Source organism: Urocampus carinirostris, chromosome 6 (genome assembly GCF_059441175.1).
Source record: "Urocampus carinirostris isolate Australia breed hairy pipefish chromosome 6, RoL_Ucar_1.0, whole genome shotgun sequence".
NCBI classification, from domain to species: domain Eukaryota; kingdom Metazoa; phylum Chordata; class Actinopteri; order Syngnathiformes; family Syngnathidae; genus Urocampus; species Urocampus carinirostris.
The window spans coordinates 18,976,010-19,002,994 of NC_142354.1; the positions used below are offsets into that span (position 1 = coordinate 18,976,010).

General features: G+C 40.3%; 2 protein-coding genes across 3 annotated transcripts; one reads left to right on the plus strand and one right to left on the minus strand.

The window, feature by feature from the left end:
* Nucleotides 1–1,704: 1,704 nt before the first annotated feature.
* rrp9 (ribosomal RNA processing 9, U3 small nucleolar RNA binding protein) lies at nt 1,705–14,529 on the minus strand. 2 transcript variants are annotated; one of them, XM_088337149.1, is made up of 15 exons: nt 14,288–14,529; nt 14,091–14,191; nt 13,900–14,012; nt 12,756–12,823; nt 12,617–12,658; nt 12,420–12,546; nt 12,215–12,339; nt 12,055–12,147; nt 9,433–9,533; nt 7,990–8,124; nt 7,852–7,914; nt 4,431–4,588; nt 3,746–3,825; nt 3,591–3,664; nt 1,705–1,879 (listed from the first exon to the last, which is right to left on the minus strand). In XM_088337149.1, exons 1-15 carry the CDS (start codon nt 14,369–14,371, stop codon nt 1,753–1,755), a joined length of 1,491 nt encoding a protein of 496 aa, XP_088193275.1. In that variant the 5' UTR covers nt 14,372–14,529; the 3' UTR covers nt 1,705–1,752. The 2 variants fall into 2 exon arrangements, with proteins under 2 accessions (XP_088193275.1, XP_088193276.1); XM_088337150.1 differs by having other exon boundaries at nt 4,443–4,588; nt 14,288–14,528.
* Nucleotides 14,530–14,681: 152 nt separating this feature from the next.
* Nucleotides 14,682–24,187, plus strand: LOC148364008 (uncharacterized). The gene is made up of 6 exons (XM_088338135.1): nt 14,682–14,924; nt 15,125–15,283; nt 16,961–17,108; nt 20,197–20,378; nt 20,439–20,667; nt 22,251–24,187. The coding sequence occupies exons 2-6, from the start codon at nt 15,146–15,148 to the stop codon at nt 22,406–22,408; spliced, it is 855 nt and encodes a 284-aa protein (XP_088194261.1). The 5' UTR covers nt 14,682–14,924; nt 15,125–15,145; the 3' UTR covers nt 22,409–24,187.
* The last annotated feature ends 2,798 nt before the right edge of the window (nt 24,188–26,985 follow it).

Genomic DNA, 26,985 nt, shown 5'->3' on the forward strand with positions numbered 1-26,985 from the left:
CCTAGGTGTGAATGAGCGAGTCAGTTGTCTGTCCCTGTGCGCCCTGCAACTGGCGGGCAACCAGTTGAAGATGTCCCCTGCCCACTGCTCCAGCGACCCTACTGAGGCCAAAGGCCCGGTCACACAGCCTTTTGCGTCTCTTTCGCGGGTAAAATTTTGCGATTTTTTTTGCCCATGGTTCCCCGCGGTGGAAAATGTGCAAAATTGGCCGGCGACTGTTCCGTGTCCTTATCGCTGGTAACCAAAAGCAAAATATGATATCAATAATATCACGGAAAGTTCGCACTCAGGTTAAAAACTAGGAGAGCTAGGTGGCTAGCTAAAAGAGCCATCTAATTAGCCAGACCGAAAGCTAGCAGTCAGCCCGAAAGAAGGCCAAATTTAGGCTCGATAACTAGCAAAAAAAAAAAGAAAATATTAGCTTGATGGCATGCAAAAATACGTAAAAGGCTAGACAGATAGATGGCTAAATAGCTAAAAACTCATTCTCTTTGTAAAACTCATAAATCAGAATTTAGTGTCGCAACGATTGAAAAACAAACACAGAACTCTGATTACCTGTTAAAGTGGACTACAGTACTCACCATTTTGTAACATCATTAAATACTACATACATTGAGGGTAGGGCGCCTGCCCCGTGACTGGGAGGTTGCTGGTTCGAGTCTCGGCCGATTCATACACAAGACTTACAACATTGGTACCCTCTGCCTCCCTGCCTGGCATTAAAGTTTGGAATTGGGGGGCAGGGAGGCTGGGGAATTGTTCACCTAATGACTCCCAACTGCAACACATCAGTTGGGTTGGGCGAGTCAAAAAATGTGAATGTGTTCTTGACTCTAACCACCTCCCACTAGGTGGATATGTCACCTTTACAAACAGGATGATTGCACAAAATTGTATACAGTACTCCCTTCACATTGAAAAACAAATACAGTGGAACCTCGGTTTTCGAACGCCTCTCAGTTCGAACAAATCGGAGTCCAACCAAAAATGTAAAAATCCTTGCTTCGCTGTTCGGTCAAAAAAATCGGAGTTCGAACGCCGGTAATGCGTGAGTGCGTACGCTAGGTGCGATGCTGAGCGGCGTACGGGTGTAGATCGCTCTTTTCGTGACCAACCTTTATCGCGTGCGGACGTGCTTCGTTTTGCTTTCGCTTTTAATATAGGTGTACGAAGTGTTTTAGCCCCTAATTATGCCTCCGAAAAAGTCAGTGCAAGCAGCAAAGTTGCTACAGGTGAAAAAAGAAAAGTAGTGCATACAACTATTGCATTTGAAAAAGAAATAATAGCCAAATATGAAGGTGTGCGAGTGTCTGATCTTGCTAGGGAATATCCCACTGTACACCTGCGCCTTCTGCAGACCACCACAAAGGTAAGAAATCCTATTCATAATTCTTTTATCCTTTATTTTTATACGTTCATGTTAGCGTAATCTTTCGTACGGAAGATTACGATAACGCGAACGTACGATTAGCCTGGGTTAGCTTTATGTTAAACATTCAAGGTAAACATTCAGGGTGTTGGAACGGATTAAAACGATTTAAATTATTTTTAATGGGAAAAATTATTTCGGTGATCATAAAAAAATCGGTTTTCAAACAGGGTTCTGGAACGGATTATGGTCGAGAACCGAGGTTCCACTGTATCTCAGGGTGTTCCTGAAAAATCATTCTCATAAAATGTGTATTCAAATAAGAAACCAAATGGTGGCCAAAGGTTTTAACTAGCTTTTATTACAGATAAAAAAAGGCCCTATTCCACCGTTTCCTCCGGTTCCCCCGTCTCCCCATTTTCCTCATTTTGATCGCTAGGTTTCCTTTTAAGGGGAATGATGCAGATCCCATTTTTTGCTTCTTTCTGTCTCCACCATCGACCCAACCTGCAGAAAGAGAAATTTATTTTTAATACCGGAGAAGGCTCACAAAAAAAATGTTTTTTTTCTTCAAATTTGCAAATATTTCCGCAAGAAAAATATTGAGCTTTATAATTTCTTGAAAAAAATTCAATTACCTTAAATTACGAAATACAGAGCACACCTGATTCGAAGCCGGTTTGGGGAATTTGGCGGCAATGGAATGGTACCGGTGCCGTGACCCCGCACACCTAAAGCCTTTTCAGCTATTTTCAAGTTGTTTACATCACGTTTTAGATTAACTGACCATTTAAGATGGAGACTACTGATTACAAAAACGAGTAAATATTTACCACTAAAGTGTAAAATGTGAGCCCTAAATCCTTGGACGACAGCGCCAGGGCAACCTAACTTTGGAGAAAAGTGCCAATTTGCAACACAGATGTGGTGTTGTCGTCGGAGGTTTCCGCAGTGACGGACCGAAATGTATTAGTTTGTCATCGTTTCTCGAAGATTAAAGGAAACAAAAGCAATGACTGTAAGAGAACACAAGCATTTTTGATAGAGACCGTCGACCCCTGTCCGATTTGGATGTAAAAATTGACTTGATCTGTGAGTGAAAAAGTTGCAATATTTTAAGTACAGAGTTACGATTGAATAAATTCAAACCCCACCTGCCCCTTTCGCTCCCGTTTTGTTCCTTCAACTGCCAGAGTGATCGATTTTAACTTATACGCAGCATCATACACTTTTCTTCTAGTATTTTCCATGTTGATGAGGGTTAGTGACTGATTTACAATAATGGAAGTAGAGACTAACTATTCAATTGTGTTATTGGTCTACAGAAGCTGGACAAAATATATTTTTTTTCCATGGGACAAACAGAAACGCACCGCAATGTTTAAAATGTAGCAGCAAGGAGTCCGGAATTTAAGGTAATTCATAATTTTGTATTCTCTTAAGTAAAACGATGTGTGCTCTCCAAAGTCAGGGCACCAGAATGAGAAAAAAAGCACAAAATTAGTAATTGATTTTTAACAAGTGACTTGATTTATCATCGGGAATCATTCATTCTTTTGAGTGTGACACAAAATGTCTTATAAAAAATAATAAATAATAATAATAATAATAAAAAATGTGGAAATACTAGAAGATTAATATATCGATAATTTCAATCTATTCAGAGCTTAGGATATTCTTATGTATCAAATGATTGAATCAGTACATCACACAATCTGGTACGATTAGTTACCTCGAGTTGTCATTGGGGCCGATACCATTAGTAAAACTCCCTTCTCTCAAACTTCAAAAAATTGTTTCCAACAAAATAACTAAAACCATCAAAATGTTTTCTTCTAATTTGTAATTCCCGGAAGTAAAACAAAAAAATTGGCGGGAAGCTCATGATGGTATCCACCAATACCATTACCTTAAAATATGGCTGGTATGGGCACATATGCCACGTACAAGTCCCCGCCATCTTGTACTCCAATATTCAGAGGAGTCAATCTTATCCAGGAAAACAGTCACGATTTAAAACAGATATTGCTTCATTGCTTATTTCTGCAACAGTGAAGCTTCTCTTTGTATTCCTTTAGTCACTCTTTTCTGTATTTCAACATCCGACCACAAAGGTTGCCCCATAAAGAAAATAACACCGCCATCTAGCGGAAACAAACTAAACCGGCTGATATGATGGACGGTCGTCAAGGAAACAGCAGTGGTTTCGCAATATTACCTGTGCTCCTGCCCAACGCCTGCCACCAGGAAGTGACCAGCATGGGAAAACTTCAAACTGTTGACAAACCCGAGCTGGGGGAGTGGCAAACAGAAATGCAGCGTTAAGACCGCGCCAAAGGAGGTCAATGCACTTTAAGACACTTTTTGCTTTACCACTGGGATACTGAAGAGAAGCTCCAGTTCTCGATAATTCTTGCAGCACTTCCAAACCTTCACTTGCGAGTTGCTGGAACCTGCCAAAATACAACCTAGAGTCACTTCGGCATTCTGTGTGCACCATACTGACATTTGCATATTCTTATTTTAGGCAGGTGCCTTTCAAAGGTATTACCGATTTTTTTTTAATTAGGCAACGAACATGAAGTGTCCCCAGAATTATGCGAATATGTTGCAAAATATCCTTGCGAAGGAGGGACTCCAGAAATTTAGTCTCGAAGTTAATATCATGGAAGTAGCAGAACACTTAAAATGGAATGAAATAAGATAATCTGCATTTTATATAGCGCTTTTCAAGTCAACGAAGACTTCCCAAAGCGCTTTACAATGTGCTTCACATTTACCAATAGCGGCCGTGCAGCCATGTAAGGCTGCTAACCTGCTTATTGGGGGGGCATTAGGGGTTCAGTGTCTTACCCAAGGACATGTAACACGGAGGAGCTGGGATTCGAACTGCGATCTCTTGATCCCAAGACGAGCGCTCTACCTCCTGAGCTACTGCCACATGCAAAAACCATTGCATAAACTTTTTCCGAACATGTTACACGTTTCAGAATTTGGGATTAACTTTAATGGACGATTTACGGTGTGTGTGTGTGAAATGCATGTGTGAGACTATCACAGCCGGAGGCACCTGAGGCTACGACATCACTGTTGAGAAGCGCGGCCACTGCCGCCACCCAATGAGGTTGCTCCAGGCCGGCGTCACCATGGCAACCATGAGCCTCATTCACTGTGCAGAGGGGCTTCTTCTTTTGGACGCCCCAAATGCACACAGAGCTGGAACGGACAGGCGGGTGATTACTGGTAATTCTGCACTGCAGGGCGTACCGGATTATAAGCCGCATGCTCAAATTTAAGAATGAAACGCTTTTGCGTCTTTATTCTTATTAGCTGCACCGGATTTAAAGCCATAAAAAGAATTAATTCAGGTCAATTTCTTACATTTCAAGTCCTGTGCACACCTGTCGTCAACCACACGGGGAATTTGGCATTGACGCCTTTGGCTACAGAACACCGACGGTGCTGTGCCCCCGCAGCTGCCCCTTTTGGTTTACGCACGTATATTTGGATCATGTGAGCATTTAAGATGGCGTTTAAATAGACAAGCACACATTTACTACGGCGCCATAAGAAAGCGTGAATGTGCGTAAAATAGTGCCAGATTGCAACACAGACGTGCCTTTTTGTGTTGTTGTAATTGGCAGTTGCTGCAGTTTGCTTTTAAACAGGTATCACATCATAGCCGCTCCCTCTCGGAAATCCTGAATCCGTCACTAATGGAGCGGTTAACCGTAAAATGCTACTGTACTGGGAAAACGCTTGGCTGCAGATTCACTCACCGGCCGGAATAGAATGGCGGTTACACGAGAGCTGAAAGCTCGAACCCTTGTCAACGATGTTATCCTCATTCCATAAATGGCGGTTTTACGGGTAAACCTGCAGCTGATCTGGGTCAGGAGGATACGCAAGCCAGATGTTAATCTAAAAGCTTTTACACCACAGCAACCCAGTAGAGTCTACTATTGTTCCTCCTTTTTGTAGATTTGTTTGACTGACTACCATTTCGTAACAGACCAAATTGCATTCGCTTGTGATCACTCCTCAAGGATTTAAGGAAACTTCAGCGACCTAACGTTAAAGCCGATGACACGGTAAGAAAAACCATAACTTCCACTACTGTTTAATAAGGATGTTTAAACTGAGTACTTAATCTGTGGGTGAAATATCTTGAATAAGTATCAAATATTGAGCCGTCAAAACTCCCGTTTTGCTCCTGTTGTATCAAATTTTTCGGGTAATAATTTGCCATTTAAACAGCTATATAAAAGCATTCAGCGTACAACAAGACAAAATCCCCTCTCCCAAGTAACCCAAAGCACCCCATACAGACACACACAATAATAGAAATACAATAAAAAATTAAATAGTATGTGATAGAAATACGATTATGGCGAGGCACAGATTAACCATGTGAGGAAATGGACCTGAACGAGAGATAGTCACACTGATAGGGACGGCAGCAGATGGCATCAAGATTTTCAGCCACTGAACCACACCCTACCTGTGTGGGCCCCCCCAAATAAGGAAACACTAAAATATAAAAATAGAGATAAAACAACAGCAGTACAAAACATAAAAATGTAAAATAAAAAGTTAAGTCTGTTGCAGTAAAAGACTAAACAAAAATGATCAATTAAAAGCCATATTAATAAGTGCGTCTAAGGAACCTCATAAATATCAAGGGTCCCGGCAGACCTGAAGTCCCCCGGAAGACTGTTCCATAGGTGGGGAGCAAGATGCTGCTTCACCATAGGTTTTGGTCCTCTCCCTAGGAACAGTCAACAAACGCCCTGACAGGACCTCAGGTACCGCGAATGCTGATATAATAAAAGCAAATCAGACAGATAGGATAGTGCATGACCATTAAAACATTTAAAAACACCTTAAAATTGACCCTGCAACGTACAGGTAGCCAATGCAGCGATTTTTAAAACTGCTGTATGTATGAAGACTGGAGAGCAGGACATTACAATCATCTAAACAAAAATATTTAAAAGCATGCATCAGTACCTCTGAGTTTGCCTGAGAGAGAACTGGGCGGACCCTGGCTATATCATTAAGATGATAAAAACCAAATATGGATATATATATTTTTATATGCATTTTTACTGCAGTCCAAACGTCTTAAATATTGTAGTTATGGTAAACAATTATCTCTCTGACTTTCAGGACCAATGACAGACCTTTGTTAAAGCCTGGTCGAGCTGTTAGAAGTTCTCTGCCATTTATGACTTAATTTCTAAAAAGGATTTTAAAAGAGTACCTATAGGCCTTGTGTTATAATGGGACAAGACAATGTAAAGCTGCGTGTCATCAGCGCAACTATGGAAGTTGACTCCGTGTCTCCTGATGACAACCCCAAGGGGAAGCATATACCGATTTAAAAAGTACCAATCCAAGAATTAAACCTTGGGGGACCCCACATATGACTTCATGGATGGTGGAGGAACATGCATCCATACCTAATAAAAATGTTGGTCTGAGAGGAAGGACCGAAACCAGTTCAAAACAGTACAAGAGATAACCACCAGGTTTCTAAGTCTATTTAATTAACTAAGGTGATCTACTGTGTCAAAAGGCAGCACTGAGATCCAGTTGCACCAGAACTATGCATGCATAAAAATCAGTATTATACCAGATATAATTTAAAATATAAAAAAAAAGTGCATTCTCTACTCTGGTTGATACTAAAACCAGACTGATATTTCCTTAAAATTATGTTTGTTTCCAAAGTTAATTCAGCTGAATAAAAACAAAATTTTCCTAAACTTTCCTTGAAAACGGTTGGTTGGACACCGCACGGTAATAGTTAAAAAAGCTAGAATCTTAATTGCTCTTCTTCAGATGGGGACTCACCACCGCCGTTTTAAAGGCGGCAAGCAAATAAAATGTCCTTAAAAGAGATTTGGAAATCAGATCTTAAAGGAATGTTTTTGGGTTGACTTGGGAGAAAACTCGGCCAAGTGTCCTTGCATCAACCAAGGCAAAACCTTTCAGTGTTTCCTCAGGTAAAATCGATCGTCAAGCTATTATAGATCTTACATTCTGATAGCAAAAAGGCTGGACCTGACTTCAGTAACGTTACTTCTGCTGTGGTCCACAAAGTTCTCACAAAGAGCATTTGTCAGCCCAAGTCAGGACTTTTTTAAAAAAGCTTTAATAAAAAGGTTGAAGAAAGGAATTTGGGGTTAATTTTATGGTAAAAAATAAGATTTGAGATGTATGTTATCAGTGTTTGTTAAATAATGTTGGAAAGAATCTGGACCCATTTCTCTTGAAGGGGTCATTAAATGTTTTTAGACGTCACTGTGGTGTTTTGTATTTAGAGCTCACGCATAGTCGAAAAGAGCAGCATGCCATTTTCATTGTGCCACCATGAAAAAAACCACACCGTAGTTCAAACCGCATTGTGGCAAAAAAGTAGCGACCGGCAGTCTGGAATTGACAGTAAATAGATAAGGGTCTGTGCTTCAACGTACCCGTCATCGGCTCCCGTGATCATGTGCTCCTCGTTGATGAGCTGGACGCAATCGATAGATCCTCTGCGAGACACAGTTGTGACAAACTGTGAATCGATGGTGGCCTTTTTACGGGCACTGGTGTGTATAAACACTCACTCGTGTCCGTGGAAAACGAGCTGCGACTCCTCAGTGATCTTCCACACCCGCAGGGTGTGGTCACGGCCGCCGGCTGTCACACAGCGTTCCCGGCAGAGGCTGTCGAGGCCCGTGATTGCGTCCTGGTGGCCGAAGCTGCAAGGAAACACGGGTAATTTGAGATAATGGTGCAACATTGTCAAGCAATAATTGAAGACTGCTATGTCAAAGTCAAGTCCTGAGAGAAGGATTTCTATGGCCCTTGAGATCTTGATCAGGGGTCGCCAACCTTTTTTAGTCTGAAAGCTACTTTTTTGTCCCTGATGAGTGCGAAGGGCTACCAGTTTGAAATACATTTCTGAAATAGCGACTTATGTTAATACTATCTTTAAAATGTTGTTATTTCCAAGGTTTGATTATTAGAAGTAGGGTTAAAATAAGCAGAGTCAACCAATAAAATATTTTTAAAGACACTGGTTAATGATTTGATGCCCGGCGCCCCCATGGTAATAAGAGGGTTAAGTGAATGATGGAAAATTTGTTGTCAAGTCAATTTAGCCCATTCTGGCTAAAATAAAAAACTTTCCGTTACTTAAGGTGCAAGAATAAAAGCGGCTTTTTTCATTTCATGTTTATTTTCAGGGGATTTTTGTTTGAAAGGGTACATTGTGTAATATTTGGGCATAGATGGCACCGTGTACAAAGACCATTGCCAAATGAACACAGTTTAGCAGCAAGATAACAGACAAACAGGTATTGATTCCACTATGTAAAAGAAGTCCAAATGTATCAAGCTATGAATATTTATATGAATTAGCATTGGCATAAAAGTTCATGTATTTTGGCCTAGTATTCAAATAATTGTTTTGTCTTACTGAATTAAAGTTTTTTAAATCAGTGAGAGGCACTAAACATTACACACTGTCTCAGAGAATTAGTATCATGGTGCCTATTGAAAATTCCAGATTATTGATTAAAAAAATATTGCTTTATCTACTCATATTGGAATACATTCATTAGGTCAGGTTTTCAGTAGTTTCAATAAGGTTCACTAGACCAGTGTTTTTCAACCTTTTTTGAGGCGAGGACACATTTCTTTCATTGAAAAAACTAAAAACATCCCACAGGATACCACCAGCTGAGAATGTGGGGAAAAAGCTTATATTACAATGTGGTTTTTTTTTAACATTAAAGAAAGACTTAAATTATATCGTCTTGAACAGGAATCAAATAAACACAAGGAATAAAGTACTTCATAATTGTTCATATTTGGAAGAGTACTAAAGGATTGCTCTGCCGGGATTTGGATAATTTCCCACAGTACCCCTGACAATGTCTCGGCACACTGGTTTAAAAAAACAATACAGTAGACTATAATAGACATATTAAACAATATTCAATCAGTACAGCCCTGTAGAAACATTTTTCAAACGTGGCCCTCGGCAAATTTGGTATTTTACTCACAGGGTTTCTACGTAAGCGTTCTCATCCACGTTCCACACTTTGATGGAACGATCGTGCGAAGCGCTGTAAAGGTCGTGAGACCCTCTCCGGAATGAAAGACCCTGCAAGAAAGAAAACAAGTGCTTTCATTGAATGTTCCATTTGTGTGGGGGAAGCAGGAGACTCAAGATCAGTCTATCTCAGGGGTTGAAAATAATAAGGTAGGTCAGGGAAGGACCAATCAAGGCTCTACAGTTGTCTGAAATATAGGGACATTGTCTATTAGTAAGTTCCTTCCAATGGTTAAAAAATACTTATTAAAAAGACAACATTGATTTGAAAAATAATCAAAATTGTGCACTTAAGTCTAAGTTTTATTTATATATTTCACATTAGCTAAAGCTCACTTAGAGCCAGCAGACATAATTTTGCAGCTTTCGGTACGCAGAAAACCAAAAACTCTGTATTCATGTTGGTGCTTTGTAACACTCATTCTTGGTGGCACTACACAATACAGTGACATCTAGCAGATTATTATTACAGTGTCCCTTTAAGTCACATGCCATTTGCAAGATAGGATTTAACTGTTCCTTCACAGAAAAACTGCACTTTTCAATCAAAAACTGGCCACGTCTGCACATTAATTTAAAATAATACTGATTAGTATACACAAATGCATTTTTCTAAACTCTAGGAAAACTTTATTGGCAAAAAATTAAGAACTGGAGCTCTACCAAGACAGTCCCGACTAAGGTAACGAATGATCTTCTACTGGCAATGGACTCCGGCGCTTCATCACTTTTGCTGATGCTGGACCTTAGTATTGCCTTGGACACTGTGGACAATAATATCTTACTAGAACGGTTGGAAAAATGGATTGGTCCCTCAGTAACTGTCCTCTTATCGTTCAGAGCCTACCTCTCAGATAGAACGCACTGTGTTTAATATGGTAAAATGACATCTGAACTTTAGTGTTACCTGTGGTGTACCGCAGGGTTCAGTACTTGGCCCCCTTCTTTTCAGCATTTACATGCTTCCATTAGATATCATTCGCAACCTCAGTGGAAATGTTTAAATCTAAACTTAAAACACACTTCTATTCGATAGCATATGAAAAATCTATATTTTATGTTGCCAATATCTGCGTATTATTTGCCCTCATGTAGGTTTCAGATCGGGGGATGGTGTCATAATAATCTGTGGTCTGTGCAGCCCTTTGAGACTCGTTGTGATTAAGGGCGTCTAAAATAAACATGACTTGGAGTTAAAATATATGTTCTCGCTATTTGGAGGCGATGTCGCTGATTTTCGTGTTGATTTTATTATTTTTACTCAAAAAACACAAAGCAAAATGAAAACAGGAGATTTAACTCATAATTTTAGGAATATTTAGCTTTTACTAAAAAAATGTAGTAAAATCAGACAAAATCCTAAATATAGATTATGTCAGGCATTTTCTCTTCATTTAAAAAATTAGAGTAAGACAAGAATATGAAAATATTTCGATTGCGTTTCCAACTTTGTCAGAAAAAGATTAAAAATACCATAAAATGAGCACCATTTTTTTCAATTACCGTTCAATATTATTTTACAGTCCATAAGATTGTTGTGAAAAACAAAAAAATATTTTGGAAAAAAAAAATCAGCTTTTTTAAGAAAGAAAATGAAGGTGTAATTTTTGCAACGCGATTTCTTCAAATTGTGCAGCGGGCTATCGTGTGGTGCACTCTGTGTGACATGTTAGGGGGCGAACAGAGGCCAGCTAGATGGCCTTAGGGTTGGGCGCCCACCCCAAACACTGGGAGGTCACAGGTTTAAGCCTTGGCCGAGTCGAGACTTCCAACATATTTTGGGTGAAATAGTTCACATTTCCAAATGAGACATGTTTGCGATCTCCTATGACTTTTATGTCTTCTCCGTGTGAAGGCCACAAGTTTCCCATAAGCAGGAGAGGACACGTGACGCTACACAAAATGCATTGTTTGCGGAAGCACTCACGGATGCCAACGACACGACACAACAAGCAATTTGAAAGTTATCGTACTGGTGCTTCCTTTTTATAAAACGGTGGCATTTTTCCACTAGAACCAGGACTACTGTAGAGGACTTTCAGCAGATTTGCATATAATAGATGGATCTTCCACGCTTGGGCAAACATGTCTGCCAGGACTATTGTTCGAGCTTTCTTAAAGTAACTGAAAGTGAACCTTTTAATGGAGATTGAGCGAAGCCGTTATGGTCAGAAAATGAGGACGAGGATTTTGATGGTTGTTATGGATTACAGGTAAAAAATGTGAGAGCCAAACGGCTTTGCATCAGCTTTTTAAAAAAAAATCTTTTTACCCGTGTGATTTAACTCTTATAATCAACACTCAAATGAACCAGTACAAAATTCAGTTTTGGTTCCATAGTATTTTTAAATACACACATTTTCATGCCCGCCTGTGTTGTTGTAACACAGCGGAAGGCAGAGGAATCCCGCCACCTATCGTGCAGTGCGCCCTGTGTAGTGTTAAATACGGAAATAGACCAGATCTATGGAGACTGCGCCTTTCAAAACGGTATGGTCGTGAGTAGTTGAGGGAATGAATTAAGAATTTAATGATCTGGCCATACCGGGTGTAGAATTTAGTGACTACTTACTGAGACGGGGCCCTTGTGACCTTTGAAATTGTAGAGATGTTTGCACGTTTCCGCTTCCCAAATCATGATCAGCTTGTTCATGTCACCTGTGGCCTTTAAAGTCACATTTCAATTCAAGTAGTTCCACACTTGCAGGAAGTAAGTCTCACCAGGTCCTCACCAAGTATTTAGAGTCTGATGATATGGACATACAAAGGACCTGAGCCGTATGCCCGACGTGGCGGCCCTCCGTACCCTTCCTTCCACCAGGCACCACCCGCAGCTTTTTCCCGCTCTCAACGTCCCCTAAAGGAATATAAAAACAATACATTGTTCGAAATACATTCTTGATACCAGAAAAGTAGAACATAAAGTGACGTTGTTACATTTGATGATGGAGCAGTCTTTCGCAGAAGAGAAGATGAACTTGTCATCAGGACTGACGACCAAGCAGGTAATTGGCAGTTTGTGCCCTCGTAAAAGACGGATTTCGGAAGCGTCGGGGGGTAATAACTAAAACGAAAAGAAAATGTTTGATGCAGGTGTCAATGGCCCAGCGAGACTCATTGTTTTAAGTCCTTACATCTTTGGCAATGAATCGCTGTAACCTCCCTTTCTGTTCAAGCTAAAAGAGAAAAATAAAGTACAACAATTAAAGCTGTGAACTTTTTTCACTTAAAATCACGTTTTTGACACAATGTGTTTACATCAGGCAATCATACCACGTCCTCTTTAAGTCGTCCCGCAATCAGATCCAACTCGACATTTTCATCCTCTGCTTTTTCTTCTTCTAATAAAGACAAGAGAGACGGTGTAAGCCAGGGTTGCAATTGACCCAAGTGTTTAAGATCCCTCATACACCATTCATGGCCAAATTCAGAAATGTTTCAATCACTTTCAAGGCCGAGTTATTAAATTTTGCCAGTACCTTTAAAAGGAAGAAATCCACTGCAGATCATAAGAACATTTTTAGGTGTTGACTTTGAAGAACTAAATAAAGTCGCTATCTACCTGTTATCACATGCTTTGTGCTATTTCGAGCTGCTCTTGGCTACCATGGTTTTTTTGTCAATGGTCTGCTATAAACTGACAAGGATTCTACTTTACCAATGCACACACAGCTTGAATATGTCACCTTTGCTTCCAAACACAGAAAAAAGGCTCTTGAAGCGTTGGGTAATAAATGAGTCAAATATGGCAGACTAAAACAAAGAAAGAAAGTGCTGTATGTATTGAGAGCAGAAAAATTAGCCAACTTTGGACTCATTTTTAAGGATCTTGATTGCTCCAAAGCAGGGTGCTTTCAATCATTCAACCTTCAAAGACTGACGATCTATTTAAGTTGATATTTTCTGTGTGTTTTCGTATTTGTTGTGAATGTAATCTAACGGTAATACACACACCGTATATATATGAAATGTCGAATCATCAACAGATAAACGGGAGACTCTATCATAAAGCTTATTGCAGCATAATGAACTTTATGGTAGAGTGCATAACAGTTTCAATACGAACGATTTGAGTAGAAAAAGGCAAATTAAACATTACGTTACCTGCTCAAAAGTGATTTACATATGATGTGCATTACCGTTCGATTACATTCACAACAAATACAAAGACGGAATGGTTTAAGTTGTATCACATTCCCAACAAATGCAAGACGAAGTGGTTTTGGTTATATGTTCGCCATTAAATTCCCTAAAAGTGATATAAAAGTGAGATAAAACGAGGTAAAAGTGGTTAGAGTAGCTAGGGATGCAAATCTCGGGAGGAGTGCATTTCTCGGCATAACACCGGCAGCCCCTAAGGTAATTTGAGTTTGAGGCTCCGGTGAAGAGGAATATGGGATTTAAGTTAAAAACTCACCTTGTTCCTTCAACTGGTTAAGGTAGACTTTAGCTAATCTGAGCTTTTTCTCCTGCGGCGTCTCATCATATTCAGGCTCTTCTCGAGTTGGCCTTTTCTGAGGAACCGCAGTACTGTGCAGTAGTAAGATATGGTGTATTGTAACAACATAGTAATAAGAATGTAATTAAAAGTTGAGCGACTTTTATCACCTCTCAGTCTCCGACTCGCTGGAAATCTCTTCGTTGTTCCTAGAATATCGTTTCCTGCCTTTAAATTTGTCTTTACCTTTCGAGGCCGCATCTCCAGCCACCTGAGTGAAAGACACATTAAAAGAAAACGCGTTGATATTCAAGCATGTACCAGTTAGCAATTAGCCGAATGTAGCTCATCCCAGTTCGCCACTTACTTTCCGCTTTGATGTCACGAGCTTTTTCCCGGTTTTCACCGTTTGAGGTTTTTTAGAACCTTTGATGAAGAAAGACGACGACATCTTAAAACGCGTCCTCGCACTAAATAACTATTAATGTACTCAAATCGAATTTGTTTGGGCTTCAAGTCAACATTGGACCCACATGGGTAACATGCAGATCAACCGATCTTGAATGAGTTCCACCAGGCTTGGCGCTGGTTGGCCAGATATCCACTTTGTCCCGCCTTTTTAGAAGATACCCAATTTGTATTGGATCAAAGGATTATTAAGTAGAACAGGAAACAGTCCTAATGAAAAATACGTCCCTTGGAGAAAAACGAGTCAAGATTTAGTTCCTTACATACAATTAAAAAAAGCGAAATAACGATGTTTTAAGTGCACGGGCATAGAATATGTACTAAAAATGTTTAAATATTTTCCCTTGGGAGTCCAGCTTAAAAAAATAATGGTGTTGTTTGAAAATAATTGATTATCATCACACCGGGATTTATACACTGTAGTACTGCAGTAGTACTACTTCCTCTACTACGCAGTATTTGCATATATTGCATTGCCTTTGTTCTCACTGGGTGTCGGTACACTTTTCTCCCCTCGGTGCAAGCTGAGGGACCAGGTGAGGTTTATTTCCACACCTCGTTCTATGATAAATGCAATCTATGCACTCTTGACACACGCAAAGATATTAATCACGGTGAGCTTAATATGCAGCGGAGGGGTCGACTTAAGGACGCGGCGTCCACCAACTTTCCCTTTAGGCCTCCCCCGGTTGCTGAAAGTTAAACACTGTTAACACAATGATTCTCCCCTCACCAGATTTTGTTCCCCTGCCACCTCATGCCACCTAAGAGAGAGGCGGGGGCGATTCCATCCCCGACGCCGGTCAAGATGCTAAAGTCGCACACGGCCCCGCTGGAGGCTGATCCAACGGAGGAGTTGGCCGAGTCCACGTACGCTCCTTATTTTAACAATCAGGTAAGATGCCTTTCACTTGTACGTTGCACAAATGAGGCCACATTTATTTGTATAGCCCTTAATCATAAAAGTCTCAAATGACAGCAGAGACCACAAATACAGCATCCTCTTTAGAAAACATGCATGCCGGCAAGGAGAAACTAAAAAACGCCAGGATAAGGAAAATAAGAAACATGTAATTCCCTTTTCGAGAATGATCAGGCTGCAAAGAATGTTGCTTTTGCAATACACAAAACATAGTCAACATCGGGCGGCACGGTGAATGGGTGGTTAGCGTGCAGAGGTTTAGGGTTTACCGACTGCAACCTCCCTGTGTGGAGTTTGCATGTTCTCCCCATGCCTGGGTGGGTTTCCTCCAGGCACATGTATGTCAGGTTAATTGGCTGGTCCAAATTGTTCCTAGGTGTGAATGAGAGAGTGAGTGGTCTGTCCCTGTGTGCCCTGCGACTGGCTGGCAACCAGTTCAGGGTGTCCCCTGCCCACTGCCTGAAGATAGCTGGGATCGGCTCCAGCACCCTACTAAGCGGTGCAGATAATGGATGGATTGACGGATAGTCAACATTAGAATATAGAATATGTTAACAAAATGGGTTAACATATTGTGACAACGAAATTGGGCATGACACTCCAGTTCACACATTCACAGTGAGGTAAAAAACCCAAGAATATAAAGGAACAGAGAAGATAAGGTTATAAAACAAGGAGGATAAGATTTTAAAAGGAGGATAAGGTTATAACAAGGAGTTTAAGGTTATAGTTATAATTTACACAAAATTTACCCAAGAAATGTCGGCATATAGGATGTTACGTACAGTTTGGTATCGTAGGGTTGTGCAATATGCATTTGGTGCAAAAATAGTCATCATAGTGCAAAAAATGGTCAACTTATGCATTTGGTGCAAAAATAGTCATCATAACAATTACCACAAGTAATACACTAGAATTCCAAGACAGCGACGATGCAGCTTCCCATCTCAGCCAACTGATCAATGCAGATGATGACATGTCTTAGGTCCAGATGCTGGTCCAATGACTGATCCAGGTTTGTCCTTCTCCCTCACTCCGCCAACAGTCGTAAAGGACAGGAAAATAAAATTATGTGTCTAGATTTAAACACTTCCACTGAGGTTGTAGATCTTATCTAAGGGGGGATAGCATTCCACAGCCCCAATGGAGAATACTCTCGACTTAAAGATTTGTTCTTGGCTCTTGGAGTCAGAAGTAGACCAGTATTTTTCAAGGCGTAACTCCGACCTGGAACATAGAGCAGGAGTAATTCAGAAAGATAAAAGGAGGCAAGTCCATGCGATCCATTCTGTTAGTAGAATAAGCTTTAAATCACATCTTAAATCGACAAGGAGCCAGTGTAATTCATCTTAATTCAGGGAGATGTGATCAAACTTTCTTGTCCTGGTCAAACGTCTCAATGCCGCATTTTGAACCATCTGTAAACTTTATATTCCAAACATTACAGTAATCCAGCTGAGAAGTAAAAAACGCATGAAATTGTAATTTCAGCATCTGATTTTGACATCAGGCGAATCTCCACAATATTATGTAGGTGGAAAAAAGCTATTCTAGTAATATTTTTCACATTTCACTTGCACGTCGCACAGACGCTGGTAGCACACTTTTTTCACCTTCACACCACAAGGCGTGATTTCATCTCCCCTGCAGGAATCTGGAGAAATTGACGGCGAGGAGATTTCGGGCATCCGAACGGACACCATCAGTCTGCTGATGAAGATTGAACAGCTGCAGGCCCAGCTCAAATATGAACGCAGGTGTCGAATTCTGGCCGAGAAGGAGCTGAGAGAAATGAAAGGTGGGCAGGAGAAGGGGAACGGAACGTTTTCTGAATTGTTCAAATGCAGTGTTGGGCACGTTATTAGTTACAGTTACTAGTGCCTTCTTTTAAAAAGTTATAGTGTTAGCTCCCAGATTACTGACGCCAAAAAGAAGCACAACTATCAAGTTACAAATTATCGTAACATTATAATAAGGTAAAAAAACGTGTGCAATAAAACCAGCAGCTCAATACTGGTTTCATTGCGCATATTTTCTTACCTTATTTTATTCAATTTTTTATTGTACATATTTTCTTATGCACTAGCGGTAAAGCCCAAATTTGGTTATACTTGTATCATGACAATAAAGGGATTCAATTTGATTGAAGCCAACCCCCTAAAACTGCTTAGAACTGTCACACAACATAATATTTAATTCAAGAAACTACACAACAAAAATAGTCAGTGCTGTATACATATTAAATGAAAGATTTTAGAAATGTACAATTTAACTTTTAACCGATGTAGACTAATAAAGACACATACTCTATGAAATACATGCACAATATAAATTAAAATGTGTAAAACAAAAAGAAAAAATTAGTATATACTTAATATTGGCAGCTTGGAAAAGTGTCTAAGCTTTGAGGGGCTATCGGTTTCTTCTGTCAGCGGGAGACAATGCACTCTGCTTTAGAGCCATTAGTATGATTAAATCGAGTCAAAATTTTGATAATTGTCCTCCTTCGACTCATTTTTCTCTTTCTTTTTCTTCTTTCTGTCCTCATAATGCACTCTCTCTCCTTTCTGTGCTCACTGTACTGCTGCAGCTGCCCCACCGTCCCTCTGCTTAGCGCATTAAATAACGCAGCTACAGAGACAACACAACGCACATTGACCAATCAACCAATTAACCAAAATCGAGTGAAAGAACAAAAGAACCTTGCAAGTGATCTGTCTTATAAAATGAGATATCTTAATTATTTTGATTAACTTCGCATTTATACATATACAGTAAACCTCGGATAAGTCGGATCCAGATGGACCGGTCATTTTCATCCGACTTATCCGAGGATCCGACTTATCCGAGGTCGCAAAATTTCGAACTAAGAAGAAATTTAACTCTTAGAAAAGTGCATACTTGCCGCGATGTCTTTTTGCTTCATGTGCTGATTCTTTTCTTGGAATTCAATGATAGCGAGCTTTTCTTCATACGTTCTAGTCTTGAGACTCCTGCCTTTGGTTTTAGAACTTGAGGCCATCGCCACACCGTAGACCGCACAGACCGCAAGGAAGTCCAAAGAAATTCACACAAATTCAATTTGAATGCTAGCACTACTGTAATAAGAAACAATGGGATTATGATTACGAGGCTTTGTTCTATGACCGCGTGCTGTGATTGAGAGTGCTATCATTCAACACTGAGGAGGAGTTTGATGAATAGCCTCTGCCAATCACGGAACGCCACGTCACATCAAGAAATCTTCCCGGAAAATCTGGGAGGGGTGAAAATCTTCCCGGAAAATCTGTGAGGAGTGAAAATCTTCCCGGAAAATTCCATCGCTTACTGCCACTGGAGGCTGAAATTTAGAGCATTTGGGAGATGTCCTAGGCGACCTGATACCGATCCGACTTATCAGAGGCGAAAACCATTAAAAAGGGTCAATTGTACGGAAAAATCCATCCGACTTAGGCGAGGATCCGACTTATAAAATCCGACTTATGCGAGGTGTAATACTACAGAAAAGCCTAGAGAACAAACGTTCCACGCAATTTGTCCGACTTATCCGAGAATCCGACTTATGCGAGTCCGACTTATCCGAGGTTTACTGTATACTGTATTTTCACGACTATAAGGCGCACATAAAAGTCACAGATTTTTGTAGGGGGCGCCCTGTGTGTTATTTAAAGCAGCGGACATAGCTGAGGACACTGAAGTATGGGCATCACTGCTAAAGGGTGAGGTGTGGGCATGTATATCAGGCCAGGTATACACTGCAAGGCCTAATGGTCAATTCCAATTTTGGGGTTGAAATCAGATGTTTTTGTGAGTTCGTTCACATTTCCAACTAAATGGGATTTGTATGCAATCTTCTGGGACTTCTATGTGTTTTCTGTTTAGACGCCATAATGTCCTGCTGAAGAGGATGTGACGTTATGCACAATGCGTCCATTGTTTGCGGAAGTACTCATGGATGCTAACCCCGTAATGTATCTGTTTGAAAGTTATTGTACTACCGAAGGCTAAAAAGATTTTTCACGCCTAAATATTGATTAAATCCAAAACCTCACTTTCACATAATTGAATGCTTTCTGTATTTTCGTCTGCCCAGTGTGTTGTTTTCTGCGTTAAGCTGAAGAAGAAACTGAACAGGTGCGAGAGAATTTAAGATTAATGAATCAATGTGGAGGAAGCTGAAAAGGAACTCTGACAAGTTTTTATCTGTGTGTTTTACTTTGTAATACATACTTAAGTAAACCACAACCAAAGTTAGCTTTGCTCTCGTTGTATTTCTAAATACGCACACTTGTATGCTTGTCTGTGTTGTTGTGAGGCTGCCGCAGAAGGGGGCACCCACGCCCTTTGTTGTGTTGCGCTGTCTTGAATACAGAAATAGAACCAGCTACGGAGACAGCTTCTTATTCTATGGTGCGCGCTATGGTCGTGAAAATACGGTATTTCAAAATCTCTTTCTAGTTTCTAATGGTACAAGGCTGCCACGGTTTAATGGGTCCTGCCATAGACTTTCTATGGTATAGAAGACACTGTACCTCTGAAAGAAAGAGAACTTCTAAAAAGGAGCTGGCTCCTTGTTAATGGGGCTGTCGTCGTTCCCTCCAAAGAGTCGCCTCTTAGAACAGTTTTGTTTACAAACAACTCATCACTAGTTGCAATGAAAAAACTAAAACGTAACAGAGGCCACCGCGGTTAACTCGTTTGATTTGACGTTTCTTTATATTTTGTGCTTACCTGATGGGACCCGTAATTGGCGAAATTGCGTTATCCTGTACAGATTTTCTTCCCGTACATGTTTTAAAATGCATAAAATCAGTATCTTGTACGGTAAAGACATACAGGTTGCTTCTTTGAATGTCTCTTTTCCACTCTTGAATTTGCTGATGCAGAGATGAACACACTCATGGCGGAGATGCGACACACGGCTCACGAGCTCCGAACCACGCTTGACCACGTCCTCCAGGGCAGCGAGCCTATCAGCATGACACCCCATAGCTCCAGAGACGAAAGCATTGCCTTCCTGCCAGAGCACGACGTCGACGTCCAGGCAGTCGGCGACAGTATCGCCGAGGTAAAAAAATAAATCCTCCTTGGGGTCTTCTGCACACTCAATGTTTCCCCCCCTGCCCAGGACGGCAGCAACTATGTGTACCTGTCGGAGAACATTCGCCTTCCGAGGAGCCTTTACGAACACGTGGGCGAAATCGGCGACTACAAGAAGTACACAGCAGCGCTGCTCATGATGCTTTTCGACAGAGAGACGCTGGCCACACATTCGTTGCGGGGTCGCAAGAATGCCGGCAACCGGGAGGACTCACTCAAGCCACAACTGCCACCTGACATCCTCTGCGGCCTCATTGGTAGGTACAGGGCTCAAATGGGTACTTGAAATCCTTAAAAATGCTTGAATTTTAATTATTTGTTTTCAAAGATTGAAAAGTGCTTGAATTATGGGTGAAGTAAATGCTTGAAGTTGTATTAACGTTTCTCAACAATTCTGCTTAAAAAAGACCCCCGCACTGATCCTTGGCAGCTTCGCTCTGCCATTGCATTTCCTCTGTCCTCATGATTCACGGCAGCTGACATCAGTTTGTTTGGCATTGTCCGATGAAGCGTCATCGCCCCCAAATGGGTTGCGCCAAAGAGGACAGGGGCTGTCTACACCTAACTGGGGCATTATGAATTGTGTATTCGTGCAATGACTACATATCAATTATAGACATTTATTATTGGCCATCCCAAAAAATGGTGTTTCCCATGTGTAAATTGTAATGGGAAGAACTACTGAAAATTTTAGTTGTATATTACTGTTATTCTTACCCCAACACCTATATGGAAAATAATTTGTCTCTAAAACAAATATATTTGCGATATACTCAAGATCTAAAACTCGTATGTCTTGATAAATGCACACAAGATTAAATTGCATATGTAAATCGCAGATATTCTTGTGGCTCCGAGAAGGACATGATTCACACCATTTTTTTTCTTTTTGTTGGTACTGGATAAATTGTAAAACTGGCTTTGACAGGTCCTTAAAAAGTGGTTGAATTTGGGCAATAAAAAGATGTACATACCTGTAGGTTGTTCTTTTAGAAAAATAAACTGTCATGGAGGGGATGAAAATTTGGGTTTGGAGCATATACTCGGAGTAAAAAAAGAAAGAATTCAATCATCACTTGTCTTTATTGCACTTTCTTGTATAAGCATGGTAACCAATATTCATATTCTGCAATCTTGAGGGTAATCATTGCTTTAGCTCAGCATTATGTTGCATTTTTGCATTACTTTTCTTAGGCAAAAGCCCACGACCCACTGAAAACGGGTCAACAAGCCACGTGATACGAACCTCTGCTCTACATTATTCCCTCTATCAGGCCAACTCAGTTATGATCACATACCAAAATTTGTCTCCGGTAGTTTCTTGGTTGGATGCTAAGAATTTGGTCTATGAAGAGGGGTTGGTGAAAACTAGTACAAGACAAAAAAAAACATGTCCCCTATAGCTTTCCCATCCATTTTTGTATTTCGATCAGTGATACATTCATCCATTATCTGCACCGCTTATCCCTAGTAGGGTCGAGGGGGTGCTGGAGCCCATCCTAGCTATCTTCGGGCAGTCGGCACGAGACACCCTGAACTGGTTGCAAGCCAGTCGCAGGGCACACAGAGACCGAAAACTCACTTGCTCATTACCATGGCCAATTAACCTCACATGCATGTTTTTGGAATGTGGGAGGAAACTGGAAACCATGCAAGCACAGAGAGAACATGCAAACTCCGCACAGGGACCCTGGTAGCTGGATTTGAAACCATGACCTCAGAGCTGTGCCGCGGAAGCGCTAACCACTCAGCTACGGCGCCGCCCTTTTATCAGTGTTATCATTGAAGTAACATGTCTCCCTCGCTTCATCCCGACATATTTTGATTTGTGTTCGTCCAGATCACGTGGCACTCAAGTTTGGCGTGGACGACAGCCAGATCAAAATGGCCATCCGGACCAAGCTGAACAATGAGGACAAGTTGCTGAAAAAGAGATTGGGCTTGGCCAAGCTGGAACAGACTGCCAACCTCCTTCCTCCCAACGACGCTTCCATTTGATTTGGCCTTCATGCTTTAGTGCAGCCATGCCCCCCCCACCCCCAGTCAAAGTTATTCAATGTAGCACCTGAACTAGGTTATTTTTATAGTAATCGTCTTTTATTTTCTTGTTAAACCTGTTATGTGACGGCAGTATTACGTATTAAATGCTCGTGCGTGATCTGGAGTTGGTAGAAAGTTTTCATGTCAGGATTTGGTCTGTGCTATGGTGGTTCTCTGGAGAATCCATTTTTTTATCCAACAAGAACATTTTTATGGCCGTCCTTTCACCTCCTTTGTCGATTTAGAAATGTGCCGTCACTTCTGTCACTACTGTGCTTTTTAAAAGACCCGATTATAGTTTGTGACGGTGTTTTTTGTGGTTTTACTAGGCACCTTTAATTGCGATATCAAGCACACTTTTTCACTAATGCTACTAGTTACAATGTTTTGCTCAGTGGTTCTCGACCATTTCAAATAATGGAACCCTTTCTGGAATATTTGGGGGGGGGTTCAGTTAACTAACCCTAACCAGATTTTTTTTTTCTAAATTAAGGTTATTCAATTATATGATTATTTTTTGGAGGGGTGGGGATGATAAAACACTGACTAAACTCAAAACAAAACTCTTGGTTGAAAAGAAAATAACCCAATCTTGTTAAAAATGACTCCTTTAAAATATCTGGGTCTTCTACAGAAGCATACTGCCACACTAGAAGGGAGAGAATTTTTTTATGTTAAGCTTCATGATTTTACATAATAATGTTCAATGTTTTACATGATAAATGTAACATTAAAATTATCACGCAAATGGGAAACCTATCAAATAAAAAACGGACATTTCTCTCATTAATTTCTCATATTGTGAAAGCAATATACAAAGTTATACACACAAAAAATGGGCAGCTTGATTTAGAGAGAGAAAATAGGTTATAATTGAATAAAACTGGGTTGACAATTAACGACCACATTTTGGGTGTTTTAGTAACAAAATGACCCATCATTTGTTCTAAAATGGTCCAGACTTTTGTTTTGTTATAATAAACCATCTCAACATTTGTCGTTTAAGACAAAATATTAAATTTTTAAAGCAAATTGACCCATTGCGGGTGTGGCATATTTTGTTCAAATAAACCCATCCATCTATTATATGCACTGTTTATCCTCAGTAGGGTCGCGGGGGTACTGGAGCCCACCCCAGCTATCTTCAGGTAGTGGGCAGGGGACACCCTGAAGTGGTTGCCAGCCAGTCGCAGGGCAGATAAGTATTTTTTCCCGACCCAACATTTGTACGGTGTACTTTTGAGTAAAAAGCGTATCATTAATCTTCCTGAAATAATAACTAGTTTGAAAGGCCTTCAAAATGTAATTTGAAATCTAATGTATCTCCTCCGGGTGCCTTCACGTACCCTTGATCGAGAACCACTGCCTTCACTTCATGTTGTTTAACTCGTTGGACACTAAAGCTTGTAATTTGTACAAGGTACTGATTTTCTGTAAGGTACAAAAATACAAATGCTTCCTTTAGAAATATATATTTTTTTCTCAGTTTTGATGGATTCAGTCAGAAGAGATCTTTTTTATTACTTTATTATTGAATACTGCCACGTTACAATTGTCTCGTTGTGTTGAAAGGGTCCAAGAGTTTGTAAAAGGTCCAGGGAATATTTTGATAAAAATGCGCACTTTTGGTTGTGTCTGGGGTGCTGAGACACACATAAACTTCTCTTGTCTTTTTTGAACTCTTTGTTGATGTGCTTCACTATATTTGTGCCAATAATAAACGTTACGGAATTGTTATCTTCCACTAAAACTCACTTCATTATGTCCAGCGTCACGATTGGAATAATCCCAAGCAAGTTTAAGAAAAACAACTTTTTAAACATCTAAGTCAGGGTGGGTAGTTTATCTCTGGAGGGGGATCCAGATTTTCTGTTTTCATGCGGGCAGAATTAGTAAGAGAATGTAACTCCAAATTTTTAGCATTGTTTGTCAGTATTATGCCTTATCATTCAGCCTACATTAGTAACCTAGCCTACAATTACGAAGGCCAAGCATTTTTTAACAAACAATGCAGGAAACAATATTATCAAAAGATTCTGTTCAACCCTCGAGACCGTTTGGAAACTTTTGTAGGCCGTGAGAGGTATGGGTGCCACCAGGCTGTACCTGCCCAAGACACAACAAGAATATGGTGCCCCTACCACTCTATTGATTAAGGGATCCACACACACACATTGACTAAACTTAAAAAACAAAATCCTGTCAAATTTTCTTTGGAAGATCCCAATATTTTGTCTACAACAGCCCATTATGTCTTTTCAAAGTGATCCAAGTAGTACATCAATCGTTTGGCTCAGTTTAGGTTACTTTTGACCCAAATGTTTGGAGAGCAGTCAGGTCCAACCGATTAAAACGCAAATAAAACTGCCGCCACTTGTGTGCAGCTGCCGATAAAAAGGAAGGCTCATTTACTTCCTTTCAAGACTAGTCGAGAGAGTAATGGATGAATTATTCTCATTGATGTTCACATCTCCATTTTTTTAATCTTTCATGAAACTGCAGCCGGTTGTTGAGACAGCTTGCAACTCCCTGTGAACACTTAACATTCCTCCTGGAAAAAAAAAGGAATACAAACTTAAGCTGATTTTGCAATTTTAAAAAGTTGATTTTAAAAAGTCAACACTGGAGCCAACAGATGCTCTTTTTGAGGACTTGCAGACCACATCAGAATTAAGATTGTTAAAATCAGGTCCATCTTTTTGGCTTGTCAGAATCTAGGAGCTATCGTAGCTGGTTAATCAATTTTACCAGAGGAAACTGGAAAGTTTAGCCAAAATCAAGAGCCTGCAACTGGTACAAAATGCTGCAGCGAGGCTTTTAACTAAGACAAGAAAGTTTGATCACATTATCCCGATTTTAGCTAACCTGCATTGGCTCCTTGTTAGCTTAAGATGTGATTTTGTTTTCTGTTGGTATTATACAAAATCACACATGCACTTGCTCCCTCATATCTTTCAGGTTTAATTTCGCACTATGTTCCGGTTCGGAGCCTTCCCTCTGAAAAGTCTGGTCTACTAGTGATTCCAAGAGCCAAGAAGAGGTCCGCAGGTTCGAGAGCGTTCACCATTCAGGCCCCGGTGCTGTGGAATGCTCTTCCCCCTGAGATTCGATTTGCAACCTCAGTGGAACTGTTTAAATCTAGGCTTAAAACACACTTCTATTCTATAGCATATGAATAACCTATATCTTATGTTGACAATATATCTTTATTATTTGTTATTGCAACATCCATTGCAGACTGGTCATCCTGGAAGAGGGATTACCTCATGTGCGGTCCCTTCTCAAGGTTTCTTCATTTTTCTTATGTTGAGGTTTTTGGGTTTTCCATGCCCTCATGTAGGTTTTAGATCAGGGGATGGTGATAAAATAGTCTTTGGTTTGCAATAATCTGTGGTCTGTGCAGCCCTTTGAGACTCCTTGTGATAAAAGGCTATACAAATAAACATGACGTGACTTAACTTGACCTCGGTTGATGCATGGACACTTGGTTGAGTTTTCTCCCAAGTCAACCCGACAATCTGCCTTTTAGAGCCAATTCCCAAATCTTTTTCAAATACATTTTATGGATTCTTTGAGAAACCAATTTCAATTATAGTAAATTGCTCTCTTCAGACGGTTATTTTCCCTGAAGCCTTTAAAACGGCGGTGATTACGCCCCTTCAGAAGAACAGCAATTTACTGTCCAGTGTCCAACCTACTGTTTTAAAGCAAGATTTTATAAAAACAGCTTTTTATTCAGCTGCATTTTTTACAGAAGGAAACAACATTTTAGAGAATTTCTGTTTGGTTTTAGGATCAACCATTTTCCAGACACTGTCCTTTTAATTTGAAAAACTAAATATTATCTTTTGAGAATTTTATTAAATGTGCACAGTTGAAGCTTGTTTATAAATTCTCACATCAACAGGCCCCTCAGGTACTTAGCATAGTTCCCTTCAGAGCTGTGGATTCCAAAACCAGAGGACCTCAGAGCGGGAACTGTCAAGTCCCAAGGCGGAAAAATACTTTGGGACAATCAGCTTTTACTGTACAAGGCACTAAAGCCTGGAACTGTTTACTCACTGAACTAAGAGAAGAGTCAAACTGGGTCCTTTTACAACAAAACAATTAAAGACATTTTAATCAGAGGTCAGACATGTAATCACCTGTAGCCTCCGCAATTGTGCTTTTTTATAATATTGTGTTCTTTATGCTTGTCTTTTCTGTAAAAGCCCTTCTGGGGACAAACATTGAGAATTAGCTTTGGCTAAAATCTTATAGCATGTGACATGAGTTTATGGAGCGTACTTTTGAAAAAAAAAAAAAAAAAGAAACTTGAAGCTAAAAGATTCGAAAAAATAACAGTTAAAATACGGATTTTAATAAACTTACGTTTCTGGTTCTGCTGGATCTCGATGCTGTCTTTGACACAGCAGATCACCACGTTTTATTTAAACAGACTCAGAAACCTGGCGGGCGTCTCCTGAAACTGTTTCAAATTGGTGTTATTCCTACCTCACCAACCAACATTTTGTTGTAAGTATGGATGCATGTTC

What these genes read in the sequence shown, in the direction of transcription:
- rrp9 (XM_088337149.1), bottom strand. Translation starts at nt 14,371, where the DNA reads ATGTCGTCGTCTTTCTTCATCAAAGGTTCTAAAAAACCTCAAACGGTG. An exon ending in CTCGTTTTCCACGGACACGA is followed by an intron (nt 7,915 to 7,989) that starts GTGAGTGTTTAT and finishes TGTGTCTCGCAG; the next exon opens with AGGATCTATCGATTGCGTCC. An exon ending in ATCACGGGAGCCGATGACGG is followed by an intron (nt 4,589 to 7,851) that starts GTACGTTGAAGC and finishes TGTCCGTTCCAG; the next exon opens with CTCTGTGTGCATTTGGGGCG.
- LOC148364008 (XM_088338135.1), top strand. Translation starts at nt 15,146, where the DNA reads ATGCCACCTAAGAGAGAGGCGGGGGCGATTCCATCCCCGACGCCGGTC. An exon ending in CTCCTTATTTTAACAATCAG is followed by an intron (nt 15,284 to 16,960) that starts GTAAGATGCCTT and finishes TCTCCCCTGCAG; the next exon opens with GAATCTGGAGAAATTGACGG. An exon ending in CATCCTCTGCGGCCTCATTG is followed by an intron (nt 20,668 to 22,250) that starts GTAGGTACAGGG and finishes GTGTTCGTCCAG; the next exon opens with ATCACGTGGCACTCAAGTTT.